The 16,324-nt window shown below is 53.4% G+C and overlaps 6 protein-coding genes across 6 annotated transcripts; 2 read left to right on the top strand and 4 right to left on the bottom strand.

Annotated features, from left to right (window-relative positions):
- Nucleotides 1-75: 75 nt before the first annotated feature.
- On the top strand, nucleotides 76-2,195 carry W97_07435 (uncharacterized protein; the record flags this gene model as incomplete). The annotated part of the gene is made up of 3 exons (XM_007785065.1): nucleotides 76-108; nucleotides 164-454; nucleotides 507-2,195. The coding sequence occupies 3 exons, from the start codon at nucleotides 76-78 to the stop codon at nucleotides 2,193-2,195; spliced, it is 2,013 nt and encodes a 670-aa protein (XP_007783255.1).
- Nucleotides 2,196-3,147: 952 nt separating this feature from the next.
- W97_07436 (uncharacterized protein) lies at nucleotides 3,148-4,324 on the bottom strand (the record flags this gene model as incomplete). The annotated part of the gene is made up of 3 exons (XM_007785066.1): nucleotides 3,148-3,222; nucleotides 3,273-3,434; nucleotides 3,488-4,324. The coding sequence occupies 3 exons, from the start codon at nucleotides 4,322-4,324 to the stop codon at nucleotides 3,148-3,150; spliced, it is 1,074 nt and encodes a 357-aa protein (XP_007783256.1).
- A 321-nt stretch (nucleotides 4,325-4,645) lies between these two features.
- Nucleotides 4,646-6,290, bottom strand: W97_07437 (uncharacterized protein; the record flags this gene model as incomplete). Its single annotated transcript, XM_007785067.1, has 3 exons — nucleotides 4,646-4,810; nucleotides 4,868-5,570; nucleotides 5,623-6,290. The coding sequence occupies 3 exons, from the start codon at nucleotides 6,288-6,290 to the stop codon at nucleotides 4,646-4,648; spliced, it is 1,536 nt and encodes a 511-aa protein (XP_007783257.1).
- Nucleotides 6,291-7,163: 873 nt separating this feature from the next.
- On the bottom strand, nucleotides 7,164-8,920 carry W97_07438 (uncharacterized protein; the record flags this gene model as incomplete). The annotated part of the gene is made up of 3 exons (XM_007785068.1): nucleotides 7,164-8,033; nucleotides 8,094-8,732; nucleotides 8,795-8,920. The coding sequence occupies 3 exons, from the start codon at nucleotides 8,918-8,920 to the stop codon at nucleotides 7,164-7,166; spliced, it is 1,635 nt and encodes a 544-aa protein (XP_007783258.1).
- A 527-nt stretch (nucleotides 8,921-9,447) lies between these two features.
- Nucleotides 9,448-13,696, top strand: W97_07439 (uncharacterized protein; the record flags this gene model as incomplete). Its single annotated transcript, XM_007785069.1, has 6 exons — nucleotides 9,448-9,616; nucleotides 9,683-9,934; nucleotides 9,989-10,428; nucleotides 11,495-12,613; nucleotides 13,089-13,132; nucleotides 13,186-13,696. 6 exons carry the CDS (start codon nucleotides 9,448-9,450, stop codon nucleotides 13,694-13,696), a joined length of 2,535 nt encoding a protein of 844 aa, XP_007783259.1.
- Nucleotides 13,697-14,078: 382 nt separating this feature from the next.
- On the bottom strand, nucleotides 14,079-14,702 carry W97_07440 (50S ribosomal protein L11; the record flags this gene model as incomplete). Its single annotated transcript, XM_007785070.1, has 3 exons — nucleotides 14,079-14,267; nucleotides 14,310-14,483; nucleotides 14,574-14,702. 3 exons carry the CDS (start codon nucleotides 14,700-14,702, stop codon nucleotides 14,079-14,081), a joined length of 492 nt encoding a protein of 163 aa, XP_007783260.1.
- Between the last annotated feature and the right edge of the window lie 1,622 nt (nucleotides 14,703-16,324).

A 16,324-nucleotide genomic window follows, 5' to 3' on the forward strand; every position in this document is an offset into this window, starting at 1 on the left:
ACGCGTCTTCCAGCACCGCACGTATCTCTACCGTCACAATCGTTCACGGAGCATCTTAGCGCCATTGTTTCGAAAATGATTCCACGAGACAGCACCGAGTGTCCAGAGGTAAGTACGCGCTCAGTCCTGTTGGTCGCGCCTTCCTGACCATATGTGTGTACAGCTCGAACTAGCACTGCAGACCGCTGCAGCTGAAATGAACTACGAGCGCAGCAAGCACAATGTAGAGAGTGTTGCAAAAGACGAAGACATCCGAAAACTTCGTTTCCAGCTGCTCCTGCTCGAGGACGAGAATGACGAGCTGCACGCGCAGTTGGGCGAAGAAGAAGCGCACGCGGATGGATTGCAACTGAGCCTCGATGAGACTCTTGGGGCGCTAGAAGAGGTCAAGGCCGAGAAACAGCGCGTTGTGAGCGAGTTGCGCATGAGGGCACGAGAGTTAGACACGATTAAGGTAAGCACGACCAGCCGCGGCTTCCTACGCACCTACTGACCATATCGCTTAGGCTGAGGTCATGTCGCTCCAAAACATGTCCCTAGACTCGACCAAAATCCTTACCGAGAAGCTCGCACTCGCGCGCGAACTGGGCACGTTGAAGCCGGAGCTTGAATACCTCCGCCAACAGACCGCATCAAACCAAAGCCTACTATCCGAGAAGCTATCCTTACAGCGACAACTCAGCACCATCCAAGTCGAGCTCGAGAACGAGAAGCGCGTCTCGCAGCGCGCACTAGCCAAGGACAAAGACCGCAGAGTCAGCGCTGTGGACGCAGAGTATAGATCGCAGATGCAGGAGCTGAGAGCAGAATTATCCAAGGAGCGGCGCGAGCGCGAGATCGCTGAGGGCGCTATCGACAAGGCACATGCGGAGCTGGAACGAGAAAAACGGAAAGCAGAACGCGTTGCAGCGCGCAACGAGAAGAGCACCGAGCAGGACGCCAAGCAAGAAGCCGAGATCGAGGAGCTGCGCGAGGAGCTGGCTAAGGAGAGGCGTGAGCGCAAGAAGGTGGAGAAGGCCGCTCAGACTACTCAGCACGAGCTTGAGATGGAGAACCAGAGACTCGAGCGCGAACTGCTGAAGAAGCAGAAAGTTAATGACCCTGGTAGCGCCTCGGAAGCTCAACTCGAAGCGCTCCGCAAAGAGCTCAAAGCCGAGAAGCTATCACGCGAGAAGGCCGAAAAGTCGATTCAAAAGTCCCAAATGGAATGGGAGGCGCAAAAGTCCATCCTCGACGAGAAACTCAACAACTTCCGTGCCAAGCTCAAGTCTACCAAAGAGAAGCTGAAAGAGACCGAGGTCGAGCTCCAAAGTGCACAGTCAGCCGCCGCAGCCAACAATGCCAATCCGGCGAGGAACCCACGCAAGCGCGTGGCTGCGCAGCTTGACCCCGATGCTACGATTGGCACCCCTGGCGATGGACATCAACCGAAGCGAGGTAAACGGAGCTCTGCGGTGCCTGGAGACAAGTCCACCTTCTCTATCACGCCCTTCCTGAACCGGACCACCAGCGTTGCGCCAGATTCTCCGATCCAGGAAGAGGATGAAGAGGCAGCGGATGTTGCACCGACAGACCAACAGGACACGGAAGCGGAAGAGGCAGCCAGTACGCCATCAGCGCAGCCAAAGAAAGCAGCCAAGAAGCCCGCTGCTGCACCGAAGCCCAAGTCTAAGCCCTTAACCACTTCCTCTGCCGGCAAAGCAAACACCAAACCAACCGCTGGTCGGAAGAAAACCGCCGTGCAGACTTTGGAGCAAGTCGCCGAAGAGAACAGCGCAGACGAGAACTCCGCGCCCGCCGCCCCGACCACCATCGCCCTAAACGATACAGCCGAAGCCAGCAAACCCTTGGTACCAAAGCTCAAGCCCACCTCAATGAACGGCCCAAGAAAATCTCTCGCAACATTCGCGACCTTCAACGCCGAGCCGCCCGCGGAGAAGAAGAAGAAACGGAAACTCGGCGGTGGGAGTGGGCTGGGGAAGACGTTATTCGATGATGAAGAGGGCGCGCCGCCTGCCAAGCCGATTCCTGGGAAGGGACTCTTTGCGGCGAGAGCGCTGGGTAAGGCGCTGGGAGCGGGGAGGATCGGTGGTGGGTTTAATGGCGGGATGGTGAGCACGGAGGATGGGTTCATGTTTAGTCCGCTGAAGAAGGATAGGAGGGCTGCGGCGGCTAATGCTTCGATGCTGAAGTGATCCAGGCAGTCGCTGCATGGATGTGGTGCTGATGGTCATTTGCGGTAATGTTTGTTTGGAGAGGATTTTTGTCGTTGAGCTTGGTTTTGGTATGTTGAAGCTCGAGCGAGGTTGGGACTTGAGCTGGTTGGATGAATTTGGGGTTCCTCGAGCTTCGTAATCGATGACTTTATGCGGTACTGCTTGTTCCATAGAGAACCACGCTTCTGAGCATGTTGATGTTGTACGTGTCTTCGCAAACCCAGCGGACTACACTATGGGCGCTGTTAGTTGTGTAGAGTTATGAATGTCCTGCGAGAAGCATTCGTGGCGGTGTTTGGAAGGGAATGGTAGCCGTCGAACGACTGGTCACTGCTAGAGAGCGGCGGCGGCCAGGCCAGCTACAGAACAAGAGCAAGGGCAAAAGCAATGGCAAGGGTCAAAATCGCAAAGACTACACGGAGCTTCAGCACAGTGGCGCAGGTTGAAGAGCTTTATGAGCACGACCGTGGGTGTCTTTGGCACACTCGCGCAGGGTAAGGGAAACCATCACGAACAACGAAAAGACCCTTAGCATGACGGAGCAGATAAAGAGAATGTTGTGACAGAGCCTAACTGTCGGTTTTTTGAGATTGCACACTCGTCGTCGTTCCACGTTGTTCCTCCGCTTCCGAAAGCGGTAATACTGCTACTTCCGCAGAACGTCTTCGGCGTAGAACCTTCTCTCGCCCGCCTCCGTCAATCTAGACGGTTATGCTGGCGTAGGCCGGACCTTTAAGCTGTGAATGTGATTCGGAAACTTGCACTCTAAACGTCCACCGTTGCCGCTTGTAGGTCCTCAGGTCCTCTTGGGTGGCAACGTAAAGGACGATATGCGCGGGTGGATACTCCAGCACCCCAGCGCAACTTCGTAAACAAGCGCGACGCTGAGGCCATACAGCCACGTTATGGCTGCTGTTGCGCGGAATCAGGCTTACTCTCCGAACACGTCTTCTTTTAGAGGATCCTCTTTTCTGCGTAGGGCAACAAAATACGCTTCTTTTGATTCCTGGTATACTCAGTATGAACGTTGAGTCTCATGATCCACGTGATACTCACGCTTCTTGACGACTCGGGTTTCTCCCGGTGCACTTTCTCGAACAGCTTCTTCAGCGTCTTCTCTAGCGCCTTGTCCTCAGCGCCTTGGTAGAACTTGCAGAGGAAGTGCCCACCAGTACGCAGAGTATCGAAGGCGAAGTTCAGCGCTGCATTGCAGAGATCCTGCCATTGATGAGCTTCGTGCCTTGCGCTGCGTGATTTTGGGAGAACCATACCATACTCCCAACGTGGTCCCTGAATGCGATACCGCTCGTGTTCATCATCCTAAGATACGGGTCACTAACGCTCCTCTTCCAGAATCCAGTGGTCTGATCCCAGGGCGCGGACATGTCACTCATCACTACATCCACTACCCTGCCATTCGCCTCATCCCTCTGTTTCCTGCTCAGATGTGCATGTTCTTCCGTAGGCGCAGCAGCAGTCGAGTGAGTACCCGCCTCAGCAGAGCCAGGCATTGCATGCCTCTCCATATCAATATATCCCCTCTCCGCCTCTTCCAACTCCTCCTCCGTAAGTCCCGCCTCTTCATCCTCCTCCTTCGCAAAAACCACCTTCTTCCTCGGCCTTCCCCTCATCGGATCCAGCACATAAGCCCTCACCCCAGCCTGTACCGCCGGGCTCAAAAAATCCCCCTGAATAGTCGACACCCCCCTCGGTGGCTGCACAGGCAGAATATCGATCCCCACAACTCTCCCGCCAGGCTTCGTGCGCGTCACAGCCACCTGCGACCAGCTGCCGGGCGCGTATCCCAAGTCCACGACCGTGTTATCGGGCCGGAAGAGCTTATACTTCTCGTCCATTTCGAGGAGTTTAAATGCCGCGCGTGATTTTAGCCCGGCGACTTTGGCTTCGCGCGCGAAGTGGTCGCGGGATTGGCGTGTTTTCCATCGTGTGGAGGAGGAGGCGGTGCGGATTTGGGGAGGGTTATGGTGGGCGTTTCCGGGGTTGATATGGCGGGTGGTTGTGGAGGCGTGGCACTGGCATGGTACCAGGAGGGTGCGGCCGAGCAGGAGGCTGTCGGTCAGCTGGCGGAAGAGGCGTCGGGAGAGCATGTAGGTTTTAAAAACTTTTTTGGATGAGAGCTTTGAGAGATGCTGGGTGTGGCTTGGTAGGGCTGAGCGCACGGTCATCACGTTCTTTATCATTTCAGGCACGAAGAAAGTTTCCATATGTCCCCAGTATGGAGATGCTTCAGGACTTCTAATACGACCTGAGTCTAGTCGGTGCAATCACCAATAGTCAACTCGTCTTTGACTTGTGTTCGCCGCTGGGTCTGAACATGCGATAGCAGTGCACCACGTAATCTCGCTCACAGAGTAACCTATGAATCTCAAAGTAAGCTTGGGCTGCCCTTGCCAATACTGCAGATAGACTTACAGCGATACACCCAATATCACCGCGATCCCGCCCGTCCGAAGCAGATCTCCAAGTAGCCCATAAGCCAGAAACATGCCCGCAGTTGCTTTCAGCGTAGCTGGCACCCACACTGCTGCGACGATGCTCATCGCCGACGGTAGTGTGTCAAGATACGAGAAGGTCTGTTAACAGTCAGTATATCGAGTCACGAGTGGAAGGATTAATCTGACGAGAGTTACCTCTCCGTTGCTGCGGAAGTATCGTCTGATGAAGCTCAAACCCCAGACAATGCGCAGCAGCATGTTGACGCAGTTGGCGTATACGAGGCCCTGTGCGCCCATCTCAAGTACGCCGAGAAACAGATATGCAGAACTCGCAAATCCTACGAAGAATACACCCATCCAGACGGACTGACCGCGCAGTTCTGCATTACTCGCGACAGCTGCCACGAAGGCTTCAGTGACGCCATTAAGTGCTAAGAGTGGGATGTAGTAGCAGTAGGTAGCTAGCACTTCTCCGGCTCCCGTATCTACCCACTTCGCGCCGGCCACGATGCGCAGGAGTAAAGGCGCCAGCGTGGGTCCAAGCGAGCAGGCGACGAGAGAGATGAGGTTGTACAGCTTCAGTATGTCCTGAAGAACATCCCTCGCCTGTTTGATGCCTTCCCTAGTCGGCTGCTGGGACTTCGGCTGGAGTGCACACAGTTTCGCGAAGAGGTTGCGGCTGCTTTCTTCGATTGGCTGGAAGAGCATACGCGCTACGAGGCCCCCGTAGTTTGAAGCCAGAGCGTAAGCACCCTGATCACGTAGCGAAGCTAGTGAGGCTATGAGAAGGGAGTCGCCTTGCGTGAGGATGTACTTTACTGCGGATTGTAGGGAGAGGCTCAGCGTAAGACTGCAGAGTGGTTTTGAGAAGTAACCCAAGAAGTAGGGGGTTGAGTCACTAGTCATATGGTCAGTGATTTATCAAGGTCGCAGTAAAGTATGCAACGCACTTTGGAGGGATCTTTGTGAGCAGCAACGAGAACTTGTCCCGTACAGACACAACCCGAAGCTGAATTACGTATGAGAAGAGCAGTATGAGGGCGTAGACGGTCTGGCCAACAGCAAACGGTAATGGCCCAACAGCAAACGGTAATGGCCCAACATCAAGACCGTTCCGAGCAGCCCAGATAGCGGATCCGCAGGTGGAGAAGCACTTTGCTATGGTAGCTGCTGTCTCAGCAGAAGCCCTAATCTTGTATAGCATGTTCTGCTGGACTGCCACGAAGCTCGGCTCGGTGAGGAGCTCGATGATGGCTGCGACGCCATATAGCTCCAGAGACTCAACGAAATATGGAACACTGGGGATGTCCACTCGCAGGTACAGGGCTGCAAGTACATATGCCAGGAGAACCCCGAGCAGAATAGCAACGTAAGCGAGGTTGACGACTGCTTGGGTTCCGGTTGCTTGTCGTTGGACAGCTACTCTGATGCTTTCACGAGCGAAATAGAGGACTGATATAGAGTAAAGCTCGAGCTGTGATGAGATACCGAGGAGTTCGGGAGACAGGAATCTTAGGAGGACTTGATTGACCGCAAACGTGAGGGCACGGGAGCCGACTTGTAGAAGGATCAGAAACGTAGCACCTTTGGCTGATGCAGAAAGGATTGACTTTGACATCACCGGCGGCGCTCTCCCTGTCCCTCGTGCGAGCGCTCTGCAGTACCACAAACTTCCAGCGAGATACAAGAAGTGATGGCAAGGAAGTAGGCTAGATGTTCTGGCTGGGTGTCTCGATCCGGTTAGTTAGCACAGCCACATCAGCTCAGGCGCGAATCACCTCAATCGCTCTTTACCGGCAGCGTTGCCCTCCGCTCAGGCATTTCGGGCACTGCTCACCCGTGGCATCAAACCGAACAGCCTGATGTTTAGGGGACGGGGAGCAGGCACTAAACTACCATCTAGACCATACACGAATGTCACCGCGGGCTGGCAGTAGGCGGGAAACTAGTAAATCGCCGAATAGGTAAAGCCTTCTCACCTCAAGCGTGAACTCTCGACAGACCGCTACGACTTCCCTTCTTTCCCGCATCGAGATTACCACCCTATGTGCAGTCCATCAAGTACATGTTCGTAGAAGAGCTGAAGCGTGCCCCTAAAAGGCAAGAGTAGTGTTACGACACTACAGTTCAGTGAGTTCACTTCCATCACTTGTATATTCAATCGTGGTGGAACTGTTGGCACCCGCACGACAAGCCAGTAGCCAGATAAATGACATGTGCAGAAGGCCAATATCACATATCCGCTATAGCCAAAGTAAGTGAGTACCTGGCCTCAACATGCTGTGCAGATTCTGATCAAGTTTAGTATTTTCGAGTCAGTGCTATTGGTAACGAAGTTCGTTGCTAGTACCCTTCTAGACCGGAACTCCACCTGATAGTACATGGTCTTTGCTGCCCTTTTGAAACAAACGTAGAAGAGTAGGGTTGGTTTTGCGATTGAGTTAGACGCAGGCTTGTTACTACCTGTGTCTCGGTATGCCGTGGCCATATCCTAGGACACCAAGCCCAACTGCCACCACTGACAGCGTTCGTTCGCCGCCGGGTCCGCCGTCTCAGTGATCCCGCTTGTATCCAACCGCACAAGAGTCGCGTCAGCGCCATAGAAGTCCATACCAGGGGCGCCCGGTATGGTAGTTGAGGGCTTTCCGTGGGTGACGAAGCTGGCGATGTAATCCTGCAACGCATACGCCACCGTCGAGTTAATTCCAGCAGCTGATGGCGAGCCGGCATTGTAGTATGTGTAGGTATAATCCTGGCTGTGGTAACCGGGAGCGACGGCAAAGAGATAGCCATATGTTTGGTTTCCATACGCACGGCTCAGCGCGACGTTATTGCAGTCGATAATTACGTCGCCCAGGGTCAGCCCCGCACGCGCGCGGTTGGTGCCGTACAGCGAGGTGTTAAAGACGGGCGGATACAGAGTACCCGCGATGTAGGATACCACATCCTTGTCAGCGCTCGGGAAGTAATTTCTGAGAAACACGTTGTACTCCGAGTCGCTGGTCAGGTTTGTCGGTGTAAAGCTGAGCCCTTCGTTAGAATTGTGACCCGTCATGATGCGCACGGCGGCGTCAAACTGGCCATGGCTCAAAAGCTGCTTTGGGTCTTGGGTAACGAAGTCACCATCGACGGCCGGGCCGAAGGTGTATTGACCGTAAGCTGAGTTGGCGATTTGTGCCTCATTCACTGCTATAAGCTGTTCAGTGGGAATTGTTCGAAGTGCAGCCACGGAGCTGACGTTGGCAGCACGCAGGAACTGTCGGAAGACCTGTTCCTGCCGATGTGGAGATTGCAATGGGATCCAGCCAGGCGACTGCGAAATGGCTTGTTGAAAGGGAGCTGAAGTCCTGCCACCGAAGGCCTGGAGTGAGATCGTAAGTACAGTATTCCTAAGCGCATCAGCAACTCTGGCTCCACATACCGTAAGCTGATGCATGATTGATCCACCGCCAGCAGATTCCCCGATGACAGTCACACGGGATTTGTCGCCCCCGAATAGGTGCACATGTTCCTGGACCCATTCAAGAGCCATACGTTGGTCGTGGAATCCTGCGTTTGCTGTCCCGTCTTTCTGGAAAGAAGGGCCGGCGAGCCATCCGAGCGCGCCCAGACGATAGTTCATAGTGACATAGATGATGCCGTCTGAGCCATCCGTTTGGCTCCGTGAGAGCAAGCCGATCGGATCGTTGTAAAAAGTCTTGGAGCCTATGCAGTATCCGCCGCCATGTAGCCGTACGAGAACTGGGGCACCAGAACCGTGGCCAGCTTTCTGGAATACCTTCTGCGGAACAACTACGTCTAAGAACAGGCAGTCCTCCCCTTCCTGAGGCTCACGCGCAGAGGGGGCTGAGCCGCCTGTAGCACTGGGCGGTAAGGCGCTGGATGAAGTCTGCGTAGGCATTACCACCCACTTTGGGAGAGCCTGTGGACAGCGCCTTTCAACCATTCCATCCTGTATGGCGGACCGGTTGGTGAGAGGAGGTTCCGGGGCCCTGAAGCGCAGCTCACCGAGTGGAGGTTTCGCATAACGGATGTTGGAAAACTTGTAAAAGCCTCTGGCCTGTCGAAAACATAATCAGCAGGTGACGCGGATAGTTGAAGAGGTGGCAGGGAAGAACATACGTCGAATTCGGAAGCACGGTACAGCTCATATCCAAGATCGACAACTGGGAGCAACGTAGAGCTGACTTGTGCTTGTATGAAGCCGGGCGCAAGTACTTGGGAGACAAGGAACTTGTGAAGACGCATCTTGAAGTGTATGTTTACCGCCGAGCTGTGTGCTGAGACAAGAAAGACTGGTAAAGATCGAAGCAGAAGCAGTGGAAAGCAGCCAAGTTATCTGATCGTGTGCCTGGCCACATACCTTTATAACACAGGCAGCTGCAACTGCTGCAATTCGTGATGGTACCTTACCATCGTTAATATTATGTCCACGCGGAGTTTCGAGGCTCGCATCGACCAATGCCAATCACGGCGCTAGAATGCAGCCAAGACTTTGCGCAGCACTTCGGTTCGCTCTCTCGTCTCGTATCGTATCGCGTCGACTCGTCTCGTCTCGTACTCGTCTCGCTCCGAAAGACAGCAACGAGATTAACATAGAGATGGGAGGCGAAATGGTTTCTGGTTCTGATAAATGCCACAGATTTCCTGAGTCTTCTATAGTTCAACTCCGTTGCTCGATTCTATTTCCTCTTCTACCAGGTCCCACCACCAACAGTGCGCAGAGAGACGAGAACTCCAATTCTAATACTCGACTGAATTGCCGCTCAATCAACATGGCCACCTCCGACACGCCTCGAACTTATGATTTGTACCACTACACTCCATCAATGGCCGCTGCTGTCATCTTCTGCGTCTTGTTCCTGCTTTCGACGATTCTGCATTTTGTCCAGATGTTCAAGACGAAGGCCTGGTTTCTGATCGCGTTCTTCCTCGGAGGACTTTGTAAGCGATTGTCCAATTGATGAATAGGTCTTCTGTACATCTTACTAACAACATTGATTCTACCAGTTGAGTTTATGGGCTACGCCGCTCGTGCCTCATCCGCTGCATCAGAACCTGGCCATTATCGGTTGATGCCATTCATTATACAGAACACTTACGTTTTGCTCGCACCGGCTCTTTTCGCCGCGACGATATACATGGTCTTGGGTCGTGTAGTCAGTCTGACGGACGGAGAAGCGTACTCCATCATCAAGAGACGTTGGCTTACGAAGACGTTCCTGGGGGGAGATGCCTTCTGTTTTATGCTGCAATCAGCCGGTATGAATCGTCTTGGGTCGCTAGTGTTCTTGCACGCTGACATAACGAGCTCAGGTGGTGGTCTTCTAGCCAAAGATATGACCAGTCCGGACTCTGCAAGTGCGCAAATGGGCAAGAACATCATCCTCGTCGGTCTACTCCTGCAGCTCCTCTGGTTCATTTTCTTCGTCGCCGTCGCCGCCCTCTTTCACTACCGCATGAGTCTACACCCCACGACACGCGCGCAACAACCAGGAGTCAGGTGGCAGCGGTACCTCCGCTCCCTCTATGCTGTCAGCAGCCTCATTATGATACGATCTCTTTTTCGTCTCATCGAATATTCACAGGGTTACAGTGGGTACTTGATGAGCCATGAGGTATTCTTCTACGTGTTTGACGCACTCCTTATGCTTGGAGTCATGGTGTGGATGAACTGGCAGCATCCCAGCGAGATCAGCCTTCTGCTGAGGGGTAAGGAACCTCATGTCGATGGTTTTACGCTCATTGTCAACACAGTACATCCGAAACGGTAGGATGGTGCGGTGATTCTTTGGTGGGACGGCTGGCATGGCTGTTTCCTAGATATCTCCTCTTGGTGTAGGCGGTAGTAAGACGAGGTCCTTCTGTAGCGGGCTTGGTAGCTTTTGTTCAGGCATGGCGTTAATGGACATCCGGTTCGGATGGCTAGAGGTGGTTCAATTGGTGTACATCCTGCGTTTGGCGCTTTCCGGATTCTTTCAAGGTGATCCTTTGACCATTGTATCATACTCGGTGGATTATCCCCTCCTTGAAAGTCAAGGGGAGGTAGGCGATGAATATGGATTGTAGGCTTTGAATAGAAAAAAGGGATTTTCAGAACCTGTTCACAGACATGCGTAAGAGCCAGGTATCCACGCATCCGGGTGACAAAATCGCCGGACTCGTACAATCACCAACTGGTAGCACTGCATCGACGTCGACTGGTGACTTTGTGGTCAAGATTAACAACAAAGCTGTGCTATAGCGCTGGGCAACAGGCAGCGCAACATGACCTTGCATGCGTGTTACAGCCATGAATGGAGGCAGAACGGTCAGTGTAAAGGTCTTAGTAAATATGATGGATTTGACCAGTTTTGGTGACTTTCGAGCTCGATGATTTCTGTCATCCGCATGCCACGTGACAACCTGGGGGCTCACCAGAGGCTCCTTCATGAATCGTTGCCGCCTGAACATTCGCGACGTCAAACCTTTCTGCACCCGTCTCGCCTCAGATGGTACAATCCATAGCACCATAAAAGTATCGTGAGAAGCATGGCCCCACCGCGTGATGCTCAATATACTGGGATAGGTGCCCGAAAGCCGCACCGGAAGTCACGGCTTGGGTGTGGAAACTGCAGAAGGCGAAGGATAAAGGTAAATCTCCTCTTTGCTGGCTCGCTTCTCAGCTTTCGATGGTACAAGTCATCCGTTTCTCCCTTCTCTTCCCTGTCAGTGATATACTTCGTCTGTGAAGACAAGTACTGCTACCGCCGAACGCCATGAACTGCGCCATGGGCTTGAATGCTTGTTGGTTCGTGGACACATGGCTAACATCCATCAAAGTGCGATGAAGGCAAGCCTGCGTGCAAAAATTGTACCAAACATGCTATTCAGTGCGACTTTACGCCAGCTCCTGCCTACTCCGGCTCCGCTTATGGCTCTGCCAGTCCCGAAGATTATCTGACGCCAGCTGAATCTGCTCCGAGTGTTCCTAGTCCCGTCATTCGAGATCATGGTCCTCTCACAAATCTTGCATCTGGCTCTTCCATTCAAGGCAGTGATGATGCTATCGAATGGGGCATCACAGCCCTCGAGCTACTCCACAACTATTCCACATCAACATGCTACACTTTCTCCGACATCCCAGCAATGCAGACGTTCATGCGGATAACGGTTCCGCAGATCGGGTTCTCTCACAATCTCGTCCTGCACAGTATTCTTGCGTTGTCGGCGTTGCACATGGCGCGGTTCAAGCCTGACCAAGAAACGTTTTACGTCGCGCAAGCGGACCGTCACCATAACACTGCGCTGCGAAAAGCCACTTCGTTATTGCCCAACATCAATTCAGAGAACTGTCATCCGCTCTACATCTTCACAACACTTTGTTGTGGCTTTACACTCGCTCGAGGCCCAAAACCAGGGGACTTCCTGTTCTTCGGCGAGGAAGGAACTGCAGAATGGCTAACTCTTTTTCGCGGCCTGAGACCGATCTTTGAGTCGCAAGAGCGAGTCCTCCAGACTGGTGTCTTAGCTCCCATGTTTCAGATTGGAATTCGAATAGCCAACCAGCCACGCTCATCGGCAGCAGAGATCGACCATCTAGCTGACCTTCGAGAACTCATCGTGGGAACTGCGGTCGATGAACCAGTTTCGCAGACTCTCGGGGCTGCCCTGGACGGTCTCGCAACCGCTTTCTCGGCTAGCTACGATAGTAATGGCTGTAGGAAGCGGCTTTATATACAGAACCTAGGCGTCTGGCTCTACCGCGTCTCTGATGACTTTGTGCAGCTCCTACAGCAACGACAGCCAGCGGCGCTAGTGATTTTGGCTTACTTCTGCGTCTTGCTGAATGAGTTTAGCGCGGATTGGGCGATGAATGGCTGGGTCTACCACCTGCTTTCTGGAATTCATAGCTGTTTAACAGAGGAGTATCGACCGTGGATGAGGTGGCCGATTGAGCAGGTAGGTTGGATTCCTCGCTGAGAACGGATATCTCAGGAGCGGGCGACCTGCAACTTGTCCGCTCAGAGCATGCTCAAGACTGTTCGTGCTTGCTCAGGCCCTGCTCAAAGCTTTTTATCCTCGGCGCAGGTCCAAACATCGCCTGCTGAGATCCGAGACCGTAACTGGAACGGGAAAATCCATACTGCTGGCAACCCAACGAGGCCATTCAGTTACTTGGTGATGTTCCAAGTGAGGAAGCTCGTCGGAGATCTCCGGCTGCCACACCTCCGACATCCTTGCATGTCCATTGACTCCGTTTGCTTTGACTCAGTGTCGGGCATGTATCTGTCGGCGACAGCACACATAATGAAGAACATAAAACCCTCTGAGCGTCTACCAGTAGCTATCAAGCATGGCACCTATTGCTGAGAAGCACAAAGAGATCAGAACGAAACGGCTTCTGCTACGTCCGCTGGAGCTAAGTGATGCTCAGGATATGCTGGATGCGCGACAGAGTCCAGGCGCATTCCACTTCATGTAGGAGTTTGCACAATGCCGACCGTACTGTATATGCTAAATTTCCTTCTTAGACCAAGAGCGCTGGATACGTCGCCCGATTCTGTGAGGGAATGGATATCCTCGTGCCTCACGCGCCCCAATTGCTACAATTTTGCAGTCACCGTTTTGCCAGACGGGAGTCACGGTCATGGGCAGAGATCCAGGGTTATTGGCGGCATGGGAGCAATACGCACACCGGAAGTAGGCTACATGATCCATTCAGCCTACTGGGGCCAAGGCTTAGCAACCGAAGCACTAGAAGCTTTTATGAATGTGTACTGGGAGCACGTAGCAGAGCTTGATCCGCCGTGTAACTACGCTGTAGCCTACACTGACATTGAGAACTGGAGCTCAAGGAGAGTTCTGGAGAAGTGTGGGTTCAAGCTCTGTAAGATATCAGACAATGATGTCGAGCATCCGACGCTGGGCACGAGGAGCACTGCGCATTACTGGTTACAGAAGCCGAACATGGCCTTTGAAGGAGACGTGGACGCATCGAGCGAGGGCTGGAAGAGAGCTTTGGAGTCCGTTTATACATCTTAATCGTTTAGTCTGGTGGAGGGGTTCGTTTGGACCATAAATACCATCGGTGCTCCTTCCTGAGGGCGTTTGAGCAAAGACTTCAAAACGAATTCTTCCAGCTTCTCTACATTTTATACATGGTATACATCTTATACATTTCCCAGACCCCGTTCTCTCATCCCTAGACACTCTGCCAAAGTCGAGGTGTGCTAGGCATCCTTCCCCTTACGCCATGTCCCAATGCAATGCCACGGCTTTGTACAGATCTCGTCGGTGCTCTCCATAGTCCTCCCTACTTAATACGGCGTGAGACTCCACATCCTCGATCAGGGTTCTCTCCCCCTCTTCTTGCCCGCAGCACAACCTACGCCGTGCTACCACGCCCGCCCCCAGCGTTTCCGGCTTATGGCACCACCACCACTCCAATACTCCCCGCCTGCGCGACCACGCTCTTCACCAATCCCTCCAAACTAACCCCACTCAACCTCGTCTCAGCCTGCTTGATCTTCGCAATCTCATAGACGTGCTTCAAGCTGACCTTCCCCACAGTCCCGATGCCCGCATTCCCAGCCGCGCTCGTGGCCACGCTCGCCTTGCCTGTCGCGCTCTCGCGATTGTTGTGCGGGCCGGGGACGTTGCCTGCGCCGCGGACTTTGTTCTTCTTTTCCTTGACGCCGGCAGCTGCGAGGAGGAGGGAGGCGGTAGGGGGGGTACGCAGCTCAAAGTGGAAGGAGCGGTCGGGGCGGACGGTTACGCGGGCGGGAATGGGGGTGCCGGGGGTGTAGGGGGCGGTTCTTGCGTTGAACTCCTGAGCGCAAGCAGTGATGTCAAAAGCTAGTTTATATGATCGATTGGTCTGGAACGGGGTGCTGGATGGAGAAGTAGGTAGAAAACATACTTTGCAGAAGTCCATGCTCTTCACGCCTTTACTCCCCAGTGCTGGGCCCACGGGCGGCGACGGCGAAGCTTGCCCTGCGCCCACGATGAGCTTGACGATCTGGTCCTTCTGTATGGCTTTCCGCGCCATTGTGAGGTGTCAACGCTGACGCAGCCGGGCTGTCGTCGATCGGTCTCAACTTTCGCAGAGCCGCAGGGCTCCGGAGACACGGTTCAGCCGGACCGAGCAGGATCCGACCTCGCCTGCAAACCTCCGATCTGGCGGTTTGCAGTGGAGCGGAATCAACTCCCGGGCATGAAATCTCGTTCCCTCCACTGAGACGCGCACTCCAGGCTGTCTTCGGTACCGCGCACAAGCTCCGGGCTTGCTGATGGTGGGCGGTCCCTGGTGGCAATAGCTGCACACCCCGACCTAGGAATCAACTCCGCCACTGGCACATCGGATTCCTCTCCGTATCCGCTTCAAGCACGCAGCTATGCGCAACGGTGCTGCGAATGTGTCAGACTTTAGCAAGAGAACCTTGCCTTTGTTCCTCATCGGGCAACTGGGTCTTTTGCGTAGAACGTCTGGAGGAGTCAACTCCGAAGCAAGAAATAAGCAGTCTCCTGAAGGTCTCGCGTCCGCATCCGCGTCCGCGATCAGCGTCCAGGTGTGGGCTCATGTCTGCAGACTCCCTTGGACGGACTGGCTTCGATGTCATACAACGTTGCGATTTCTGTCCCAGTCCGCATGCGGTACCATTTTTTTTTGTAGAACATGTCAAGGAGTCATCTCCGGTCTAAATTCAACAGCGGCTGGGCGTCTACTACCCGTTACCCATGGCTCGTTATCAGTAACACGCTCAATCTCTGAGCCTCCCAAGTCCCTGCTTCCATGCCCTTCTAGGCAATCTTCATCCGCTGCGTAGAACGTCGAAGAATAAGCTCCAATATGAGCGTTCAATCAACCAAGGCCTTGATGATGGCGTCGTGCGATTGTGGGGACGGCGCCGGCTAGATCGACGGGCGTCCACGTTAATGGGACTGCCTCCGTTGTATCGGGCTTCTAGGGGACCTGCAGTCTTGCCAAATGTAGTATTAGACTCTTTGCGTAGAACGTCTGCAGGAGTAAGCTCCGACGTGGAGCACTCAAGGACCGAAAATCAGCTGTGTGTAATTGTCGGGATAGTACCGATTAAAACCATGAGCAGCACGTTGATGGAAGTGCCTCCGGAATCTCAAGCTTCCAGGCACCCAGTAGTTATCTCGAATGCGGTAACAGGACCTTTTGCGTAGAACGTCTACAGGAGTAAGCTCTGCAGTAAAGGGTTCAGTCAACAGAGGCCCGCGGAATTCTTTCTGCGTGTGTGCCTTGGGACTCCACTAAGCTGAGCTTTCGGATACGGGGTTGGATCACTCAGTATTGGGACACGGCTTGACCGATAACGTAATCAATCACCACAATTCGATAGCAATATCAATCAGCTTTGTATCAAGATAAGTGATATGTGCCTTTATAAGCTTTATATCCCTCTTGATGTTAATCGCAAAAGTTGTTGCATTCGTAAGAAACATGCATCTTTGTCCTATGTTCAAAGGTCTCAAATCAAAGTATACGAAGCAAATCTCCCACAAAATCAGGTTACGTTTACACCTGAATCTACACTGTACCATCCGAAGAAGGATTATAATCTTACTCTAGCTGAGAGAATAAGCTTGTGGTTGAGCAGAAGGGTAAAAAAAGCTACTAAAAAAATGCCAGAAATCATGCTG

The sequence above is a fragment of the Coniosporium apollinis genome, assembly GCF_000281105.1.
Source record: "Coniosporium apollinis CBS 100218 chromosome Unknown supercont1.38, whole genome shotgun sequence".
Taxonomy (NCBI): domain Eukaryota; kingdom Fungi; phylum Ascomycota; class Dothideomycetes; genus Coniosporium; species Coniosporium apollinis.